General features: G+C 27.4%; 2 protein-coding genes and 1 long non-coding RNA gene across 4 annotated transcripts; 2 read left to right on the top strand and 1 right to left on the bottom strand.

Annotated features, from left to right (window-relative positions):
• Window positions 1-168: 168 nt before the first annotated feature.
• LOC142234386 (uncharacterized) lies at window positions 169-19,065 on the top strand. Of its 2 annotated transcripts, none has more exons than XM_075305514.1 (3): window positions 169-739; window positions 4,724-4,748; window positions 17,886-19,065. In XM_075305514.1, exons 1-3 carry the CDS (start codon window positions 449-451, stop codon window positions 18,179-18,181), a joined length of 612 nt encoding a protein of 203 aa, XP_075161629.1. In that variant the 5' UTR covers window positions 169-448; the 3' UTR covers window positions 18,182-19,065. The 2 variants fall into 2 exon arrangements, with proteins under 2 accessions (XP_075161629.1, XP_075161628.1); XM_075305513.1 differs by having other exon boundaries at window positions 17,871-19,065.
• On the bottom strand, window positions 4,754-11,485 carry lush. Its single transcript, XM_075305515.1, has 5 exons — window positions 11,105-11,485; window positions 10,896-11,033; window positions 10,802-10,837; window positions 5,190-5,304; window positions 4,754-4,879 (listed from the first exon to the last, which is right to left on the bottom strand). The coding sequence occupies exons 1-5, from the start codon at window positions 11,174-11,176 to the stop codon at window positions 4,791-4,793; spliced, it is 450 nt and encodes a 149-aa protein (XP_075161630.1). The 5' UTR covers window positions 11,177-11,485; the 3' UTR covers window positions 4,754-4,790.
• Window positions 6,986-8,182, top strand: LOC142234388 (uncharacterized). Its single transcript, XR_012721613.1, has 3 exons — window positions 6,986-7,497; window positions 7,563-7,855; window positions 7,990-8,182. It is a non-coding gene; the product is annotated as an uncharacterized LOC142234388 (long non-coding RNA).

Here is a 19,065-nt window from a genome sequence, read left to right as displayed (position 1 = left end):
GGGATGGGTGTGCAATATACTATGTTTTGGTGTCTGTACGCATTTGAGAGGAAAAATACCTATGCAAACATGTACACACACACACAAACACGCATATATACCCACACAGTTAAGCTCATGGTTCAGTAACATTCATCGACAGGCAGCCGTGGTGAGGTAGAGAGATACATGAAGACCATGACGAGAAGAACACAAATTTCCATTGTACAGAAGTAGTTTATAGATACAACATACAACATCCTTGCATGTTCTCTTCTTATCACGAACAAAGGATATAATTGTGGATTTTTTTTTGAGAAAATATAGATTTTTAAGTCTTACTATAGAGAAATAAAATTAAAAAAAATTAAGTGAATTTAATTTAAACCGAAGTGAAGTGAAGTTTATCAAATCGTGTTAATCTCGAAAAGAAAAAAAGTTGAGTGAAAAAGAAGAAACTCCTAGAAATATGAGAGCTCATTTTGCCACCGATGTTCCTGTCTCCCCGGACACGGATGATGGTGGCTTGATTCAGGATACCACTTCCAATATCTCTAAACTACAAACCAACAACGATGGCAAGGCAAAATCTATCGAGGATAACAATGATGATTCAGATGAGAAATTGAAATCACGTATTGTGGAATTTAAAAGTGATTCAAGTAAAATGGCTGTGGTTGGTGAATTCATTGATGAAGTTCTGGAAAAGGCTGAAGAAGAGGCCAATAAACAGCAAAATGGCAATAACACTTCGCAACAGGTATGTATAGACAAACAAATGTATAGTCCATAAGATGATATCCCAGAACACGTAAATAGTGTTGTGTTAGGCCTAATATTGTCTTTGTGACGTAGTCGTAGCCACCCATCAAAACTCCCCCTTATTACACTATGCAACGGAAAAATTTCAACTGAGTTGTTTGCTTTTATATTCACCACTACGGAAGGCGGTGTAATGAGTTAACCATTCCGATTGCAATTTTCACTTATGAGCACGGTTGCCAAAATTGGTAGAATTTTACCAAAAAGTAGTAAATTTTGTTATTGTTTGGTAGATTGATAGAATTCTTAATGTTTTGGTGGGTTTTGCAAATATTCCTCTCCAGCTAAGAGGTAATTCATAAATAGAAATACAATTCCTATAGAAATACAATTTTTACAAAATCTTCTATAAAAATAAAATGTTGAAAAAAATTTTCTATAGATATAAAATTTTCAGAAAACTTTCTATAGAAATATAATTTTGAGAACATTTCCTATAGAAACAAAATTTTGACAAAATTTTCTATGGAAATGAGATTTTGACAAATTTTTTTTTTAGAATTCAATTTTTGAGAAAATTTTCTACAGAAATAAAATTTTTTAACAAAATTTTCTATAGAAATAAAATTTTGAGAAAATTTTCTATGGAAATAAAATTTTGAGAAAATTTTCTATAAAAATTATAATAAAAGCCCTATAGACTGCAAGATGGTTTGGTGTACAGCTGTTTCGGAATTACCATATTCCTGATCAGCATCCTCTACTTGCAGCAAAACTATCAACCAATTATCAGAATAAATTCCGGTAATTCATAGAGGAAGCACGCCCAAGGCCGTATTCAGGGGGGGGGATGAGGGGGATCAAACCCACCCCGAAATGAATGAATATTTTTATATAAATAAATTTATATTTTTAGCTGCATAGAAAAATCTTATCGAAGATGTTGAAGAAAAGCTGGAGGTTTTATTTTGAAAACGCTTACCTATAAAACTTGCACAAATCATAGAATACTAGTTGAAAAGCCCGTCAAACGACGGTCGAAAACAACAAATTGTTTTTGTTCTCGCACCACAAATTTCATTTTTGGAAAATGTCTTTATGCTTTTTATTTGTGTTTGTTGTTCTTTTTGTGAACATGACTCGCTTTGTTTGGTCATAGCAACAACAACGAAACAACCAAACACACATGTGTAAATGAAATGGCGCAAAACCTGCGAAAAGAACCTGCGATGGAAGCACTTGGAGAGTGCAATAAAGAGATATTTCCAAACGTGCATATTCTTTTAAAAATTTTGTTCACTTTGCCAGTTACTCAGGGATGGAAAATACAATTTTTAAGAAAGTACAAAAAATGTATTTTTTGAGCGGAAAGGTACTTTTTAGTAAATTTCAACAAAATTTTCACTGGAAAATTATTGTCAAGAGACTAAATTTTAAAGAAAATAAAATGTTGACAAAATTTTCTATATAAATAAAATTTTGCAAAAATTTTCTATATAAATAAAATTTTGCAAAAATTTTCTATAGAAATAAAATTTTGCAAAAAAATCTGTAGAAAAAAATGTTGCAAAATTTTTTCTATAGAAATACAATTTTGCAAAAATTTCCTATAGAAATAAAATTTGTACAAAATTTTCAATTGAAATAAAATTTTGACAAAATTTTCTATAAAAATAAAATTTTGCAAAAATTCTATATAGAAATAAAATTTTGACAACATTTTCTACCGAAATAAAAAATCGATAATATAGAATCGCATTCTTTTTTCGACTAAAACATTCTTGAAGTTCAATAAAATCCTGTTTTTGACTATGTCTTTTACAAAATCGAGATTTTCTTCCCACATGAACATGTCTGTTTTGCCATATTTGTAAAAGACTATTAGCAAATAAGGTTGATAAAGACTTTCTCAAAATATTAAAATATTTTGTCAAAGCTATTGTACCATAAATCTGATATCGACTCAAAAATGTCTACACAAAAGGTACTAAATCATTCGCGGGGGTACTACGGCACTGACTGGGGTGAAAAAGTATTGAAAAAAGTACTATAGTACTGAATTTTCCATCCCTGCAGTTACTACGTACTCATCCGAACTTTCATTTTTAACAATGAAGAGATTAAAGACGTATCTTAGAAATTCGACTAGCGAGAGTAGACTCAATGGATTGACATTAATGTCGGTTCATCGCCGAATAAATGTGCCGACTGAAGAAGTCATTGATTTATTTGCTGCCCAAAAAGCCCGTCGGCTCAATTTAATATTATAAAAATATTGTATACATACCTATGCATAAATAAAATTTTCTACACATGAGATTATATGAACATTTTTTTTTTTTTAAGTTGAACAGTTCGGAATTACCACATTCCTCATCAGCATCCTCTACTTGCAGCAAAACTATCAACCAATTATCAGAATAAATTCGGGTAATTCATAGAGGAAGCACGCTCAAAAACAAACCCAGCCAACTACATTCAAATCAATGATTTGAGTTTGGCAAAGGAAAAGAGATTACAGTAATATTTTGCTCACGCTCACGCACACTCACGACGGAGAAATCTTATTCACGCACACTCACGCACGATATTTTTGGGTAGGACTCACGCTCATGCACGCTCACGAAAAGAATATTTGTACTCACGTACACTCACGCACGAACATCTTTTAAATGTCGTGACTCACGAAAAATATCGTGACTCACGAAAAATGTCGTGACTCACGAATAATTTTATGAGTAATTTACCTATAGAACCTGATTGAAAACATGAGTATGATTAAAATCGAGGGCGTTATAAAACTCTTTACACCTAGGGTGTCACTAAAATTATAAATGAATTCAACTCGTAAGCATTTTATGTTCGTACGCGGAATTAATTTCGTGAGTGTGTTTTTCCGAATTTCGTTACTCACGCACACTCACGAAGATATTATTTTCATGACTCACGCTCACGCACGACATTTGGTTGGTTGATCACGCTCACGCACACTCACGCCGTTGACGTCAGCGTGAATCACGACTCACGCGTGAGTCACGAAAATTTTCGTGAGTCACGACAATTTTGTGTCACGTGCACACCTCTAAAAGAGATATGCTTGCAAACTTGTTTGGGCAGTAGCCGACTATCAAACATTTTTTCGGAAGGTTCAAATGTAGTTCACTTTGGGTTGAGTGAATTACCCGAATTTATTCTGATAATTGGTTGATAGTTTTGCTGCAAGTAGAGGATGCTGATGAGGTAATTCCGAAACAGCTGTACATCGAACCATCTTGCAATCTATAGGGCTTTGCCCAAATAAATTTGACAAGCATACTTTTCCTTTGTTGGTTAAGCTACTCTTGTACTTTAGTCAATGCATGGTTTTAAGCTGAAATCAAAAACAACTATGATGATATAAAATTTTGAAAAAATTTTCTATAGAACTAAAATTTTGACAAAATTTCCTATAGAAATACAATTTTCAGACAATTTTCAATAAAAATAAAATTTTCATAAAATTTTCTATAGAAATTAACTTTTGAAAAAAATTTCATTAGAAATAAAATTTTCGAGAAAATATTCTATAGAAATAAAATCTTGATCAAATTTCCAATAGAAATAAAATATTCTATAGAAATACAATTTTGGGAAAATTTTCTTTAGTTTTTATTTTCTATAGAAAATTGCTACTTCTATTTTTGCTTTAAGAAAAAATTTACCTGAATTTCTTACCTTTGAAAGAACCTTTGTACGGACATCAAAAAACTTTGTCTGTCTAAAATGTCGTTTCTGAGAATAGGGGTTCGTTAGTATTGAGCTAAAATATGGAATCGGCCAGCACTCATTGATAAGAATGAAGCTCACCACATGGGATATCGAAATGGACTGTGGGTTTAAACTAATGGGCTGCCACTTTACTACCCCAAAGGCAGAGTGGTGCTTTGTGTTATCATTTGGACTACTACTAATCTTCCATTCTCTCATTTCCTTTTTCTTTCAGAACAAGAGTAAATCGCAAAAACAAAGTAAGTCACTATAGTTATTTTCATTTTATTATTATTTCCATATTATGGAAATTTAAATATTTTTGGATTGAAATCCCTTACACATTTGGTTGTGTAGAAAATGCGGTCGCATGAATCCTTGTAATCTTTTTCTGAAACAAAAAAAAAAAAAACAAAATATTTTATGTTTAGATATTTAGTATTTCAGACATAGTTTGTTATAGATATTTAGAAAAATATATATATATATTTCATTTTGTTTTAAAAGACCGCGTTCACAATTAAAAACTTTTTTAAGCACACAGAAAGTTTTAGTTACGTTCAAAGAAAATTACGTTCAATCAAATGAAAAGTTCGCTTGTCTAAAATTTTCGTTCCTCCGGAAAGAAAATTCTTCTTCCAGTGTAGGACAACTCTACATTTAAATGGGGATCACCGTATTGTTGGATCTTTAATACTTACGAGCATCTTTGCAGACATTAAGTGCTTCTATTGCGGGACCCTGTAATTCCTTGGGTAATATTATGGGCGCTTGAGCAATTGCCTTTGGAATACTGAAATCACCTTTTCGGGTTACCTGTAATTTGAGAAAAAAAGATACAAAAATAAGGAATTTGTTTTAATTATGAATAAATTATTTACTGTACAGGCAGAAAAGTCTTCGAAGTTTTTTTTCTATAAAAAATTTTGTCAAAATTTTATTTCTATAGAAAATTTTGTCAAAATTTTATTACTCTAGAAAATTTTGTAAAATTTTTAATATCTATTGAAAATTTTGTCAAAATTTTATTTCTATAGAAAGTTTTGTCAAAATTTTTATATCTTTTGAAAATGTTGTCCAAATTTAATTTGTATAGAAAATTTTGTCACCATTTTATTTCTACAGATATTTTTGTCAAAATTTTATTTCTATAGAAAATTTAGTCTAAATTTTATTTCTTTAGAAAATTTCAAGGCATATTAAAGAGGTAAAGTCATGCAATCAGGTGACTAATATCGACATTCATCTTGTCAAAGGCTTTGTTTACGTTTAGTAGGTTTGTTTACATTCTTTGTGTACATAAATATTACAATACAACAACACTACACATACAAAAAATGTCAACTTAAGTGACCTGCCATTTTAGTTTGACTTTCTAAATATCATGGGGTGTACACACGTTTGCTCGTGACTTTACCTTTAATTAATATGCCTTGAGAAAATTTAGTCAACATTTTATTTACTATAGAAAATTTTGTCAACATTTTATTTCTATAATAAAAAATGTTGTCAACATTTTATTATACCCACCACCATAGAATGGTGACGGGGATATAATAAGTTTGTCATTCCGTTTGTAACACATCGAAATATCGATTTCCGACTATATAAAGTATATATATTCTTGATCAGGGAGAAATTCTAAGACGATATAACGATGTCCGTCTGTCCGTCTGTCCGTCTGTCCGTCTGTCTGTCTGTCTGTCTGTTTGTCTGTTGTAATCACGCTACAGTCTTCAATAATGAAGCAATCGTGCTGATATTTAGCACAAACTCGTCTTTTGTCTGCAGGCAGGTCAAGTTCGAAGATGGGCTATATCGGTCCAGGTTTTGATATAGTCCCCATATAAACCGACCTCCCGATTTGGGGTTTTGGGCTTATAGAAATCGAAGTTTTTATCCAATTTGCCTGAAATTGGAAATCTAGAGGTATTGTAGGACCACAAATACGTGTGCCAAAAATTGTGAGTATCGGTCCATATTTTGGTATAGCCCCCATATAGACCGATCTCCCGATTTTACTTCTTGGGCTTCTAGAATCCGAAGTTTTTATACTATTTGCCTGAAATTGGAAATCTAGAGGTATTTTCGGGTCATAAAGAGGTGTGCCGAAAACGGTGAGTATCGGTCCATATTTTAGTATAGCCCCCATAAAAACGATCTCCCGATTTAACTCCTTGGGTTTCTAGAAACCGTAGTTTGATTTGCCTGAAATTGTAAATACCCGTGTAAAAATTGGAGGATCCAATCCTATCTAATAATATTAAATTTTATCTAATTGGATCTGTTCAGATATTGGTTCAGATATAATTAGATCTGCACAGATATGCTATATATGGCGCTAGATCTGGTTAAATATAATCGCAGATCTCATCATATATAGTGTAATATCTAATTATATCTCCCATATCTAATAATATATGCTTGGATAGACCCATGTATAGCACTATATTTAATAAGATATGGTATATATAACATCATATCTCTGACTATATATGGGGTTAAATACGGTCCAAAAGGTAAAAAAATTGTTTGATGGAGTTCGTTGTTTTTTATTCGCATTGATGTGAATTGCATCCTTTCAAATGTTCGAATTTATTGGACACTTCTATCAAAAGTTATTGTTAATATTGACGCAGTCTGTGACTAAAGTTTTACAAATTTCCAATCCAAAAAGAGCAAAAAAATTTGTTCGGTCTAAAGTGGTCTAAGTTCAAAAAAAACTTTTAACTTGTTTGTCCTGTAAAATTCACTTTTTAGACTTTTTAGCGTACTTTGGAATAGAGACATCGATATTTTCTAATAAATGGGTTTTATACATTATAAGAGTCCTTCATGTTTCCATTAAATTCGACAAACCAATTCGGCCTTTAGTGTGAACGGCCCATCAGTCTCAACAAAAACCCATTAATAACACAAAGATAACACAAGAAAGGCGAGAAAATTAAGAAATACTTAATTGTTTTAATTTGATAAATTGTAGTTTCTTTTATTGCGGAGATTATGTAGGTAAGTAGATTGTATTTGTCATTTCCTTCGTAGTCCTTTTCATATATTGTTTTAATACTTTCTAGATTAGGAAAAAGGATACCACGGTGGTATTGGTTACCATGCCCGCTTTGCATTCAAAAAGTCATGCGTTCAATCCCAGTTCCGACCAAAAATTATATCGGCGGTGGAGCGGTGGATTATCTCCTCACAGTAATGTGACATTTCTTACTGCTTCAAAGATTCTCTAAGTTTTCTCAACCCAACGTGATTTGCCGTTCAGACTCGATTATAAGAAAAATGTCCCATGTTATTGAACTAAACATTGAATCGGACATCACTCGATATGTTGATCACTGTTCACGAATTCTCTTTAAATGTGAGTATTAAAAGCAACATAAAATTATAACCTTTTTAGCAACTTTTATTGCAACTTAAAGAAGAAAACAATCCTTATACTAGCTTACATAGTCCAATTTAATTCCTAATACTATTTACTAAATTTCATTACAGATTGCCTTAAAGGAAAAAAAACAAACGAAAAAACCCCTGGACACAATACCTCCTTAATTGACTTTGATGGAATTCAATTTATATTAAAATTTTTTGAGTGTATGTAATGGTTATGGTTAGGTTATGGAGTGTATGCATATACTTCTTGTTTTTTTTTTTCAAATAAATTAATTGATCTCATATTATATACAAATTATGGGCTTTTATTATGAGCAGGTATCCTATGCTGTTGACAGATCTCGAAAGATACAAATGTATCAAATAATATACAATTATAACAAATTAGATCTGATTAGATGTGTCTCATTTTTGAGATCTGATCAGATCCAATTTCATAGTATTTAGATCTGAGCAGATATAACCATTTTTCGGATCTGCTCAGATCTGACCATATCTTGGCACAGATCTAACCATATCAAATCAGATCCCCCAATTTTTACACGGGTATTCTGGTATTTTAGGCTCACAAAAACGTGTATCGGATTAAGTTTTTATCGGTCCATTTGGTAATGCCTCCATATAGACTTCACTTCTTGAGGGTGTAGAAGGCGCACTGATCATGAAAATTGCTTGAAACTCTATGTAAAATTTCAAGATTTTACTTCTACAGATTTAAGATTTCAAATCAAGACGTTATTTTATAATTTTCTTGCACACTTACAAGAGATGTTAATGATTCCTCTAAAACTCAAACAAAAATGGTTCTTATAAATTCAGAATCTGATATAGTCCTCATAAGTGAAATCTTTAAATTTATCTTCGGGAAGTGGCCTCAAGCCCTCCTGAAATTTCAAAGGAAACCCTAATATTTGGTTCATGGTGGTGGGTATTTAAGATTCGGCCCGGCCGAACTTAGTGCTGTATATACTTGTTTCTATAGAAAATTTGGTAAAATTTTATTTCTATAGAAAAATTTGTCAAAATTTTATTTCTACAGATATTTTTGTCAACATTTTATTTCTATAGAAAATTTAGTCTAAATTTTATTTCTCTAGAAAATTTAGTCAACATTTTATTTCTATAGAAAATTTTGTCAACATTTTTTTTCTACCGATATTTTTGTCAACATTTTATTTCTACCGATATTTTTGTCAAAATTTTATTTCTATAGAAAATTTTGTCAACATTTTATTTCTATAGAAAATTTTATATCTATAGAAAATTTTGTCAAAATTTTTAATATCTATTGAAAATTTTGTCAAAATTTCATTCCTGTAGAAAATTTTGTCCAAATTTCATTTCTATAGAAAATTTTGTCAACATTTTATTTCTACAGATATTTTTGTCCAAATTTTATTTCTATAGAAAATTTAGTCTAAATTTTATTTCTCTAGAAAATTTAGTCAACATTTTATTTCTATAGAAAATTTTTGTCAACATTTTATTTCTATAGAAAATTGTATTTCTATAGAAAATTTTGTCAAATTTTTTATATCTATTGAATATTTTGTCAAAATTTCATTTCTATAGAAAATTTAGTCAAAATTTTAGTTCTCTAGAAAATTTAGTCAACATTTTATTTCTATAGAAAATTTTGTCAACATTTTATTTCTACAGATATTTTTGTCAAAATTTTATTTCTATAGAAAATTTAGTCTAAATTTTATTTCTCTGGAAAATTTAGTCAACATTTTATTTCTATAGAAAATTTTGTCCAAATTTGATTTCTATAGAAATTTTTCTTAAATTTTTTATTTCTATAGAAAATTTTGTCAAAGTTTTATTTCTATAGAAAATTTTATATCTATAGAAAATTTTGTCCAAATTTTTATATCTATTGAAAATGTTGTCAGAATTTCATTTCTATAGAAAATTTTGTCCAAATTTCATTTCTATAGGAAATTTTGTCAACATTTTATTTCTACAGATATTTTTGTCCAAATTTTATTTCTATAGAAAATTTAGTCTAAATTTTATTTCTCTAGAAAATTTAGTCAACATTTTATTTCTATAGAAAATTTTTGTCAACATTTTATTTCTATAGAAAATTGTATTTCTATAGAAAATTTTGTCTAATTTTTTATATCTATTGAATATTTTGTCAAAATTTCATTTCTATAGAAAATTTAGTCAAAATTTTAGTTCTCTAGAAAATTTAGTAAACATTTTATTTCTATAGAAAATTTTGTCAACATTTTATTTCTACAGATATTTTTGTCAAAATTTTATTTCTATAGAAAATTTACTCTAAATTTTATTTCTCTAGAAAATTTAGTCAACATTTTATTTCTATAGAAAATTTTGTCAAAATTTTATTTCTATAGAAAATTTAGTCAAAATTTTATTTCTATAGAAAATTTTGTCAAAATTTTATTTCTATAGAAAATTTTGTCAAAATTTTATTTCTATAGAAATTTTTCTTAAATTTTTTATTTCTATAGAAAATTTTGTCAAAGTTTTATTTCTATAGAAAATTTTATATCTATAGAAAATTTTGTCCAAATTTTTATATCTATTGAAAATGTTGTCAAAATTTCATTTCTATAGAAAATTTTGTCCAAATTTCATTTCTATAGAAAATTTTGTCAACATTTTATTTCTACAGATATTTTTGTCAAAATTTTATTTCTATAGAAAATTTAGTCTAAATTTTATTTCTCTAGAAAATTTAGTCAACATTTTATTTCTATAGAAAATTTAGTCAACATTTTATTTCTCTAGAAAATTTTGTCAAAATTTTATTTCTATAGAAAATTTTGTCAAAATTTTATTTCTCTAGAAAATTTTGTTAAAATTTTATTTCTATAGAAATTTTTGTTAAAATTTTTATTTCTATAGAAAATTTTGTCAAAATTTTATTTCTGTTACTTACCGTTCCAGCCAATTGAGCAACACACCTTGTGTAGCACTGAAATAAAAAATAGGATCACTAACATTTTGCCATTAAAAAAATATGGAATATTTACTCTAATATCCGGGTCATTTTCGACAGCCTCATAATTACCAACTCTCAATAAATCAAGTTTTTCAATAGGAATTTTAAATTTTGGCACACAACCATTACGCATCATATCCAAACTTTGTTCGAATTGTTCCATGGTAACCTAAGGGGATGAGAATTTCATTGCAATATTCTCTGCAAATTCAAAAGGAAGCGTTTTTTGTTGTCACATACCGCAAATGTCAAATGATGAGTACAGATTAAAGAAACTAGGAGCCACCTCAATATTATCCAGGCTGAAAACATTTCACCACAATTGGCTAATCGTTAACACACTTCGAAATTGGATATCTAATTTAGGTGATTTCCCACTTTTAGAATACGAATTAGTTTATTACAATGCGCTTGGTATTTCCAATGGAAATTTTTTATGAAATAAAATTTCTTCTAATTGTAATGCCTCCTATTTATAGACTATAGACGGAATTGATTGATTCACTTAAATTAGATGATGTCTCATTTTAGAGCTTGGTTTTCATGTCGTTACCGTTGCAACTGGACACTGCCGTTTTGCGAGGTAGTAATTAAAACACTTGGTGACATGAAATTGTTATTTTTGTTTTATTGTTTTCTATTTTAATTAAAGCCACAAATTCAATTCAATTATGTCATAATTTAGGCACTTCATTCGAACTATGTGTAAATGACAATAACCTGTGAAGCGGTTCTTGGCTTTCATTTCGATTAAAACAGTTTTTGCCTTACATGCCGTGCGGAATTGTTTTGAGTCATGCTTTATAATAAAGGCTATTTTGATTACATGAAACCGTTACACTCGTTCAAAAAAAAAATATATTTTTTTTTAGTTTATTGAGGAAACACAATTAAAAAGTGTGGATAAAGCGAATGAAGATGGCATTGACAAAATTATCTATAGAAATAAAATTTTGCAAAAATTTTCTATAGAAATAAAATTTTGCAAAAATTTTCTATAGAAATAAAATTTTGCAAAAATTTTCTATAGAAATAAAATTTTGCAAAAATTTTCTTTAGAAATAAAATTTGCAAAAATTTTTTATAGAAATAAAATTTTGTAAAAATTTTCTATAGAAATAAAATTTTGTAAAAATTTTTTATAGAAATAAAATTTTGCAAAAATTTTCTATAGAAATAAAATTTTGCAAAAATTTTCTATAGAAATAAAATTTGCAAAAATTTTTTATAGAAATAAAATTTTGCAAAAATTTTCTATAGAAATAAAATTTTGCAAAAATTTTTTATAGAAATAAAATTTTGCAAAAATTTTCTATAGAAATAAAATTTTGCAAAAATTTTTTATAGAAATAAAATTTTGCAAAAATTTTCTATAGAAATAAAATTTTGCAAAAATTTTCTATAGAAATCAAAATTTTGATAAAATTTTCTATAGAAATCAAAATTTTCACAAAATTTTCAATAGAAATTAAAATTTGGACAAAATGTTCTATAGAAATAAAATTTTCGTGTTTCTTTTTTTATTGTTGGTTTGTACTTCAATCATATTTGTTGTTTTGATCTCAGCTTTAAAACCATTGTGTTGACCAAACTACAAGAGTAGCTTAACCAGGAAAAGGAAAGGAAAATTTAAAAAAAAATTCTATTGAAATCGAATTTTAACAAAATTTCCATTGGAAATAAAATTTGGACAACATTTTATATAGAAATAAAATTTTCTATAGAAATAAAATTTTGTAAAAATTTTTTATAGAAATAAAATTTTGCAAAAATTTTCTATAGAAATAAAATTTTGCAAAAATTTTCTATAGAAATAAAATTTGCAAAAATTTTTTATAGAAATAAAATTTTGCAAAAATTTTCTATAGAAATAAAATTTTGCAAAAATTTTTTATAGAAATAAAATTTTGCAAAAATTTTCTATAGAAATAAAATTTTGCAAAAATTTTTTATAGAAATAAAATTTTGCAAAAATTTTCTATAGAAATAAAATTTTGCAAAAATTTTCTATAGAAATCAAAATTTTGATAAAATTTTCTATAGAAATCAAAATTTTCACAAAATTTTCAATAGAAATTAAAATTTGGACAAAATGTTCTATAGAAATAAAATTTTCGTGTTTCTTTTTTTATTGTTGGTTTGTACTTCAATCATATTTGTTGTTTTGATCTCAGCTTTAAAACCATTGTGTTGACCAAACTACAAGAGTAGCTTAACCAGGAAAAGGAAAGGAAAATTTAAAAAAAAATTCTATTGAAATCGAATTTTAACAAAATTTCCATTGGAAATAAAATTTGGACAACATTTTATATAGAAATAAAATTTTGACAAAATTTTGACAAAATGTGGTAATTCTGAAACAGCTATATTTACATCCAACCATCTCGCTGTCTATAGGGCTCTGCCCAAATAAATTTGACAAGCATATTTTTCCTCTGTTGTTTAAGCTACACTTGTAGTTTAGTCAATGCATGGTTTTAAGCTGAGGTCAAAAGCAACAATAAATAAAATATTGCAAAAATTTTCTATAGAAATAAAATTTTGCAAAAATTTTCTAAAGAAATAAAATTTTGACAAAATTTTCTATAGAAATAAAATTTTGATAAAATTTTCAATAGAAATCAAAATTTTGACAAAATTTTCAATTGAAATAAAATTTTGATAAAATTGTCAATAGAAATCAAAATTTTGACAAAATTTTCAATAGAAATCAAAATTTTGACAATATTTTCAATAGAAATGAAAATTTAAGAAAATTTTCTATTGAAATCGAAAATTTCCATTGGAAATAAAATTTGGACAACATTTTCTATAGAAATAAAATTTTGACAAAATTTTCTATAGAAATAAAATTTTGACAAAATTTTCTATAGAAATAAAATTTTGACAAAATGTTCTATAGAAATAAAATTTTCGTGTTTCTTTTTTTATTGTTGGTTTGTACTTCAATCATATTTGTTGTTTTGATCTCAGCTTTAAAACCATTGTGTTGACCAAACTACAAGAGTAGCTTAACCAACAGAGGAACATTTTTTTTACAAAATTTTCAATAGAAATAAAATTTTGACATATTTTTATTCTATAGAAATAACATTTTGACAAAATTTTCAATGGAAATAAAATTTGAACAATATTTGAAAAAGAAGAAAAAAAGAAAATTTTGCTAACATTTTCTTTGGAAATATAATTTTGACATAATTTTCTTTGCAAAAATTTTGAGAAAAAATTTTTTTAGAAATAACATTTTGACAAAATTTTCTATAGAAATAAAATTTTGACAAATTTTTCTATAGAATTACAATTTTGACAAATTCTTCTATAGAAATAAAATTTTGACAAATTTTTCTATAGAAATAAAATGTTGACAAAATTTTTTATAGAAATAAAATTCTGCTAAAATTTTCTATAGAAATAAAATATTGCAAAAATTTTCTATAGAATTTAAATTTTGACAAAATTTTCTATAGAAATAAAATTTTGACAAGTTTTTCAATAGAAATAAAATTTTGATAAAATCTTCTATAGAAATAAAATTTTGACAAATTTTTCTATAGAAATAAAATTCTATAGAAATAAAATTTTGACAAAATTTTCTATAAAAATTTTCTAAAGATGCAAGATTTCCTATAGAAATAAAATTTTGACAAATTTTTCTATAGAATTACAATTTTGACAAATTTTTCTATAGAAATAAAATTTTGACAAATTTTTCTATAGAAATAAAATGTTGACAAAATTTTTTATAGAAATAAAATTTTGCTAAAATTTTTTATAGAAATAAAATTCTGCTAAAATTTTCTATAGAAATAAAATATTGCAAAAATTTTCTATAGAAATAAAATTCTGCTAAAATTTTCTATAGAAATAAAATTTTGACAAATTTTTCAATAGAAATAAAATTTTGATAAAATCTTCTATAGAAATAAAATTTTGACAAATTTTTCAATAGAAATAAAATTTTGATAAAATCTTCTATAAAAATAAAATTTTGCAAAATTTTCTATAGAAATGAAATTTTGCAAATTTTTCTATAGAAATAAAATTCTATAGAAATAAAATTTTGACAAAATTTTCTATAAAAATTTTCTAAAGATGCAAGATTTCCTATAGAAATAAAATTTTGACAAATTTTTCTATAGAATTACAATTTTGACAAATTTTTCTATAGAAATAAAATTTTGACAAATTTTTCTATAGAAATAAAATGTTGACAAAATTTTTTATAGAAATAAAATTTTGCTAAAATTTTCTATAGAAATAAAATTTTGCAAAAATTTTCTATAGAATTAAAATTTTGAAAAAATTTTCTATAGAAATAAAATTTTAACAAAATTTTCTATAGAAATAAAATTTTGATAAGATCTTCTATAAAAATAAAATTTTGCAAAATTTTTTTTTATAGAAATAAAATTTTGGCAAATTTTTCTATAGAAATAACATTTTGATAACATCTTCTATAAAAATAAAATTTTCTATAGAAATAAAATTTTGCAAATTTTTCTATAGAAATAAAATTTTGACAAATTTTTCTATAGAAGTAAAATTTTGACAAAATTTTCAATAGTATTCAAAATTTTGACAAAATTTTCTATAGAAATAAAATTTTGACAAAATTTTCTATAGATATAAAATTTTGACAAAATTTTCTATAGAAATAAAATGTTGACAAAATTTTTTAGAGAAATAAATTTTTGACCAAGTTTTCTATAGAAATAAAATTTTGACCAAGTTTTCTATACACGGATGAAAAAGACTGTTTTTCATATGTTTGGCTATAAACATTATATGTTTGGAACACAAATTTTTAAACACAATATTTTTGAGTGCAAGCATATAATGTTCATAAACTAGCATAACATGTTTGGGACATATATGTTAATATGTTAGAACATATTATGTTTGGGACATAAAATGTTTGTAAATATAATATGCTTGGATGCAAACATATATTAATTTAGAAATAGCCTATAAACATATATGTGTTTAGTAGCTTGGAGCGCTATTTAACAGGGAGCGATATTGAATTAAGTTGGTGGTTGTTGCTTGTTATTACAAAATTAACATTTTGTTTTTCCTTGGGCAATTGATCAGCTACTTCTTGGATCCTTACAAACTGTGTGGTCCGCTGTTCGAATCCCCGTCCGGCAAAAGGTAAAATTAAAATAAAAAAAATCATAAAATTGAATAATTTCTTCTACAATGTTTGTATCACAGAAAAAAGTGCTAAGAACTAAAAAATCTCGTGGAAGTGAGAAAGATGTGGGGGAATATAAAGGGTGATTTGTTAAGAGCTTGATAACTTTTTTTTTTAAAAAAACGCATAAAATTTGCAAAATCTCATCGGTTCTTTATTTGAAACGTTAGATTGGTCCATGACATTTACTTTTTGAAGATAATTTCATTTAAATGTTGACCGCGGCTGCGTCTTAGGTGGTCCATTCGGAAAGTCCAATTTTGGGCAACTTTTTCGAGCATTTCGGCCGGAATAGCCCGAATTTCTTCGGAAATGTTGTCTTCCAAAGCTGGAATAGTTGCTGGCTTATTTCTGTAGACTTTAGACTTGACGTAGCCCCACAAAAAATAGTCTAAAGGCGTCAAATCGCATGATCTTGGTGGCCAACTTACCGGTCCATTTCTTGAGATGAATTGTTCTCCGAAGTTTTCCCTCAAAATGGCCATAGAATCGCGAGCTGTGTGGCATGTAGCGCCATCTTGTTGAAACCACATGTCAACCAAGTTCAGTTCTTCCATTTTTGGCAACAAAAAGTTTGTTAGCATCGAACGTTAGCGATCGCCATTCACCGTAACGTTGCGTCCAACAGCATCTTTGAAAAAATACGGTCCAATGATTCCACCAGCGTACAAACCACACCAAACAGTGCATTTTTCGGGATACATGGGCAGTTCTTGAACGGCTTCTGGTTGCTCTTCACTCCAAATGCGGCAATTTTGCTTATTTACGTAGCCATTCAACCAGAAATGAGCCTCATCGCTGAACAAAATTTGTCGATAAAAAAGCGGATTTTCTGCCAACTTTTCTAGGGCCCATTCACTGAAAATTCGACGTTGTGGCAGATCGTTCGGCTATTCATGATGAAATGTCAAAGCATACTGAGCATCTTTCTCTTTGACACCATGTCTGAAATCCCACGTGATCTGTCAAATACTAATGCATGAAAATCCTAACCTCAAAAGAATCACCCTTTACAATTAGGCAGAAACAAAATTTTGAGCATTCAGGTCGAAAACCTATGTTGTTAGCACCTATATTACCTGTTTATTTTCATAATTCATTATGATTGTAAATATATAAATAAATAAATAAAATTTTGAGCACAATATTGTTTGGGAGAATTTTTTTAAGCATATAATATTTTTGGGTGCAAAATGCTTCCAAACATATTATATGTTCACATAATAACATATTGTTTTTTGGAAGACAACATTATTGAATTTGGATGCAAAAATACAAAATGTTTGGAACTTAGACTACCCAAACATAAATTGTTTAGACCAATATGCTTTCAAACATATTATATATTGGAAGAGATCAAACATATAAATGTTTGGGCAATACCCAAAAATGTATATGCTTGAAGCAAAATATGTTTGGGAGTATATGTTACAGAAGCGATTTTTTGTAAGGGTGTAGGAAAAAAATTTTGACCAAGTTTTCTATAGAAATAAAATTTTTTACCCTTTTACATATACAAATATTCTTGAAAATTTAATAAATTAAGTAGTAGAACATTTTTATAGATTTTCATTTAATGCTTGTTGTAACACTAATTTTATTCGCTAAGTAAAATTATTTTTATTTTTTTTATGTATTTAGATACTAAGATTTAAATATATTCACAATAATATACAAATCAAATCACTTGGCATGTATTTACTAATATAAAAATTTATCTTTTTTGCTCTCTTTCTCTCTTTTTTTTTTGATTATTTCATTTCATGTTTTTTCTATTTTTAAAATAATTTGAATTGTGAAAATAATCCAAAGATTTTGCTATACCAGATTTTAAAAATGGCAAGGTTGTCAATAAGGCCCGTGGATTTGTGGTTCGTCTCTTTGAATCCATTTGCAATTGTGCCAATAATGCAGCAACGGCTCCAGTTTCTCGTTTTAAATTTCGCAGTGGTAAACGGCCATCCACATCGACCGATATTGCAGATGTGAATGGTAAATCGGATGTCAATAAAAAAGAGGAGAAATCCAAAAAATCCGTTTCCGTTAAAGAGAAGAAAAATGAGAAGATTAAATTTGAAGATGATAAAAATACTATGGAACAAGAAGTAATTGAAATACAATAAAAAGTGTTAAAATTCCAATGGAAGATAACACTCGACAGAGTATAAAGAACAACAACAACAACAATTTTTGATAGTAACCTACTCAAAAAAAATCTATAGAAGACTTTATTAAAGAAAAAAAATGTATAGCAATACGTTAAGAACTAATGGAAGTGATTACATCTCACCAGGCACAATTAATAAGTGACGACACTAATATGTATCTCCTCTATATGTATAAGTATGTACTCACCTCATTAATACTAAGCTCATCATCCGAAGGTTTCCTCTAAACACAATTTGATAATTAAACAAATAACCGATTATTACAATATTAATTATTTTCAATATTCCCACAATGCACAACAAAAAAAAAAAAAATACAAAACGAAACGAAACAATAAAAGTAGGGTATTAACACTTTGAAGTTTGCATCAATGGCTCAGTTCACCTACAGTATAAATTTTCTCCGTTTCGATTTTTGTTGAAAAAAAAAATATTATAAATTTTAAATTCATGTGAAAAAATGAGAATTTTTCAATATTTGCTTACGACTATCTTTGATCACCAATTCTTTTTACATCGACAAGCCGACAAGGCTTTGCTACACTGATTTTCAATGGAACGCTAGAATAGGTGTTTTAAGACCTCAAGAACCAGGTTCCCGTTTGTGTCATTTCAATATAAAATTGTCCATTGAATGTCAAATATAGGCAGTAAGAGCCGCGGGTATAGAATAAACTGCTAAAAAAAACACTTTTAGTTAGTGAACGTAAACTTTAAACCTACTATTACCATACAAATTCCTTCGATAAACTGTCAGTAAATTATTATGAATATGCGCATTTGTGTCCATCTTTTAAAAGTTATTAAATTTGAAAAAAATATATATTTTTATTTCCTAA

The sequence above is a fragment of the Haematobia irritans genome, chromosome 4 (assembly GCF_050003625.1).
Source record: "Haematobia irritans isolate KBUSLIRL chromosome 4, ASM5000362v1, whole genome shotgun sequence".
Classification (NCBI taxonomy): Eukaryota; Metazoa; Arthropoda; class Insecta; order Diptera; family Muscidae; genus Haematobia; species Haematobia irritans.
Note: the sequence above shows the minus strand (reverse complement) of the source record. Positions and strands in the feature narration are given on the sequence as shown.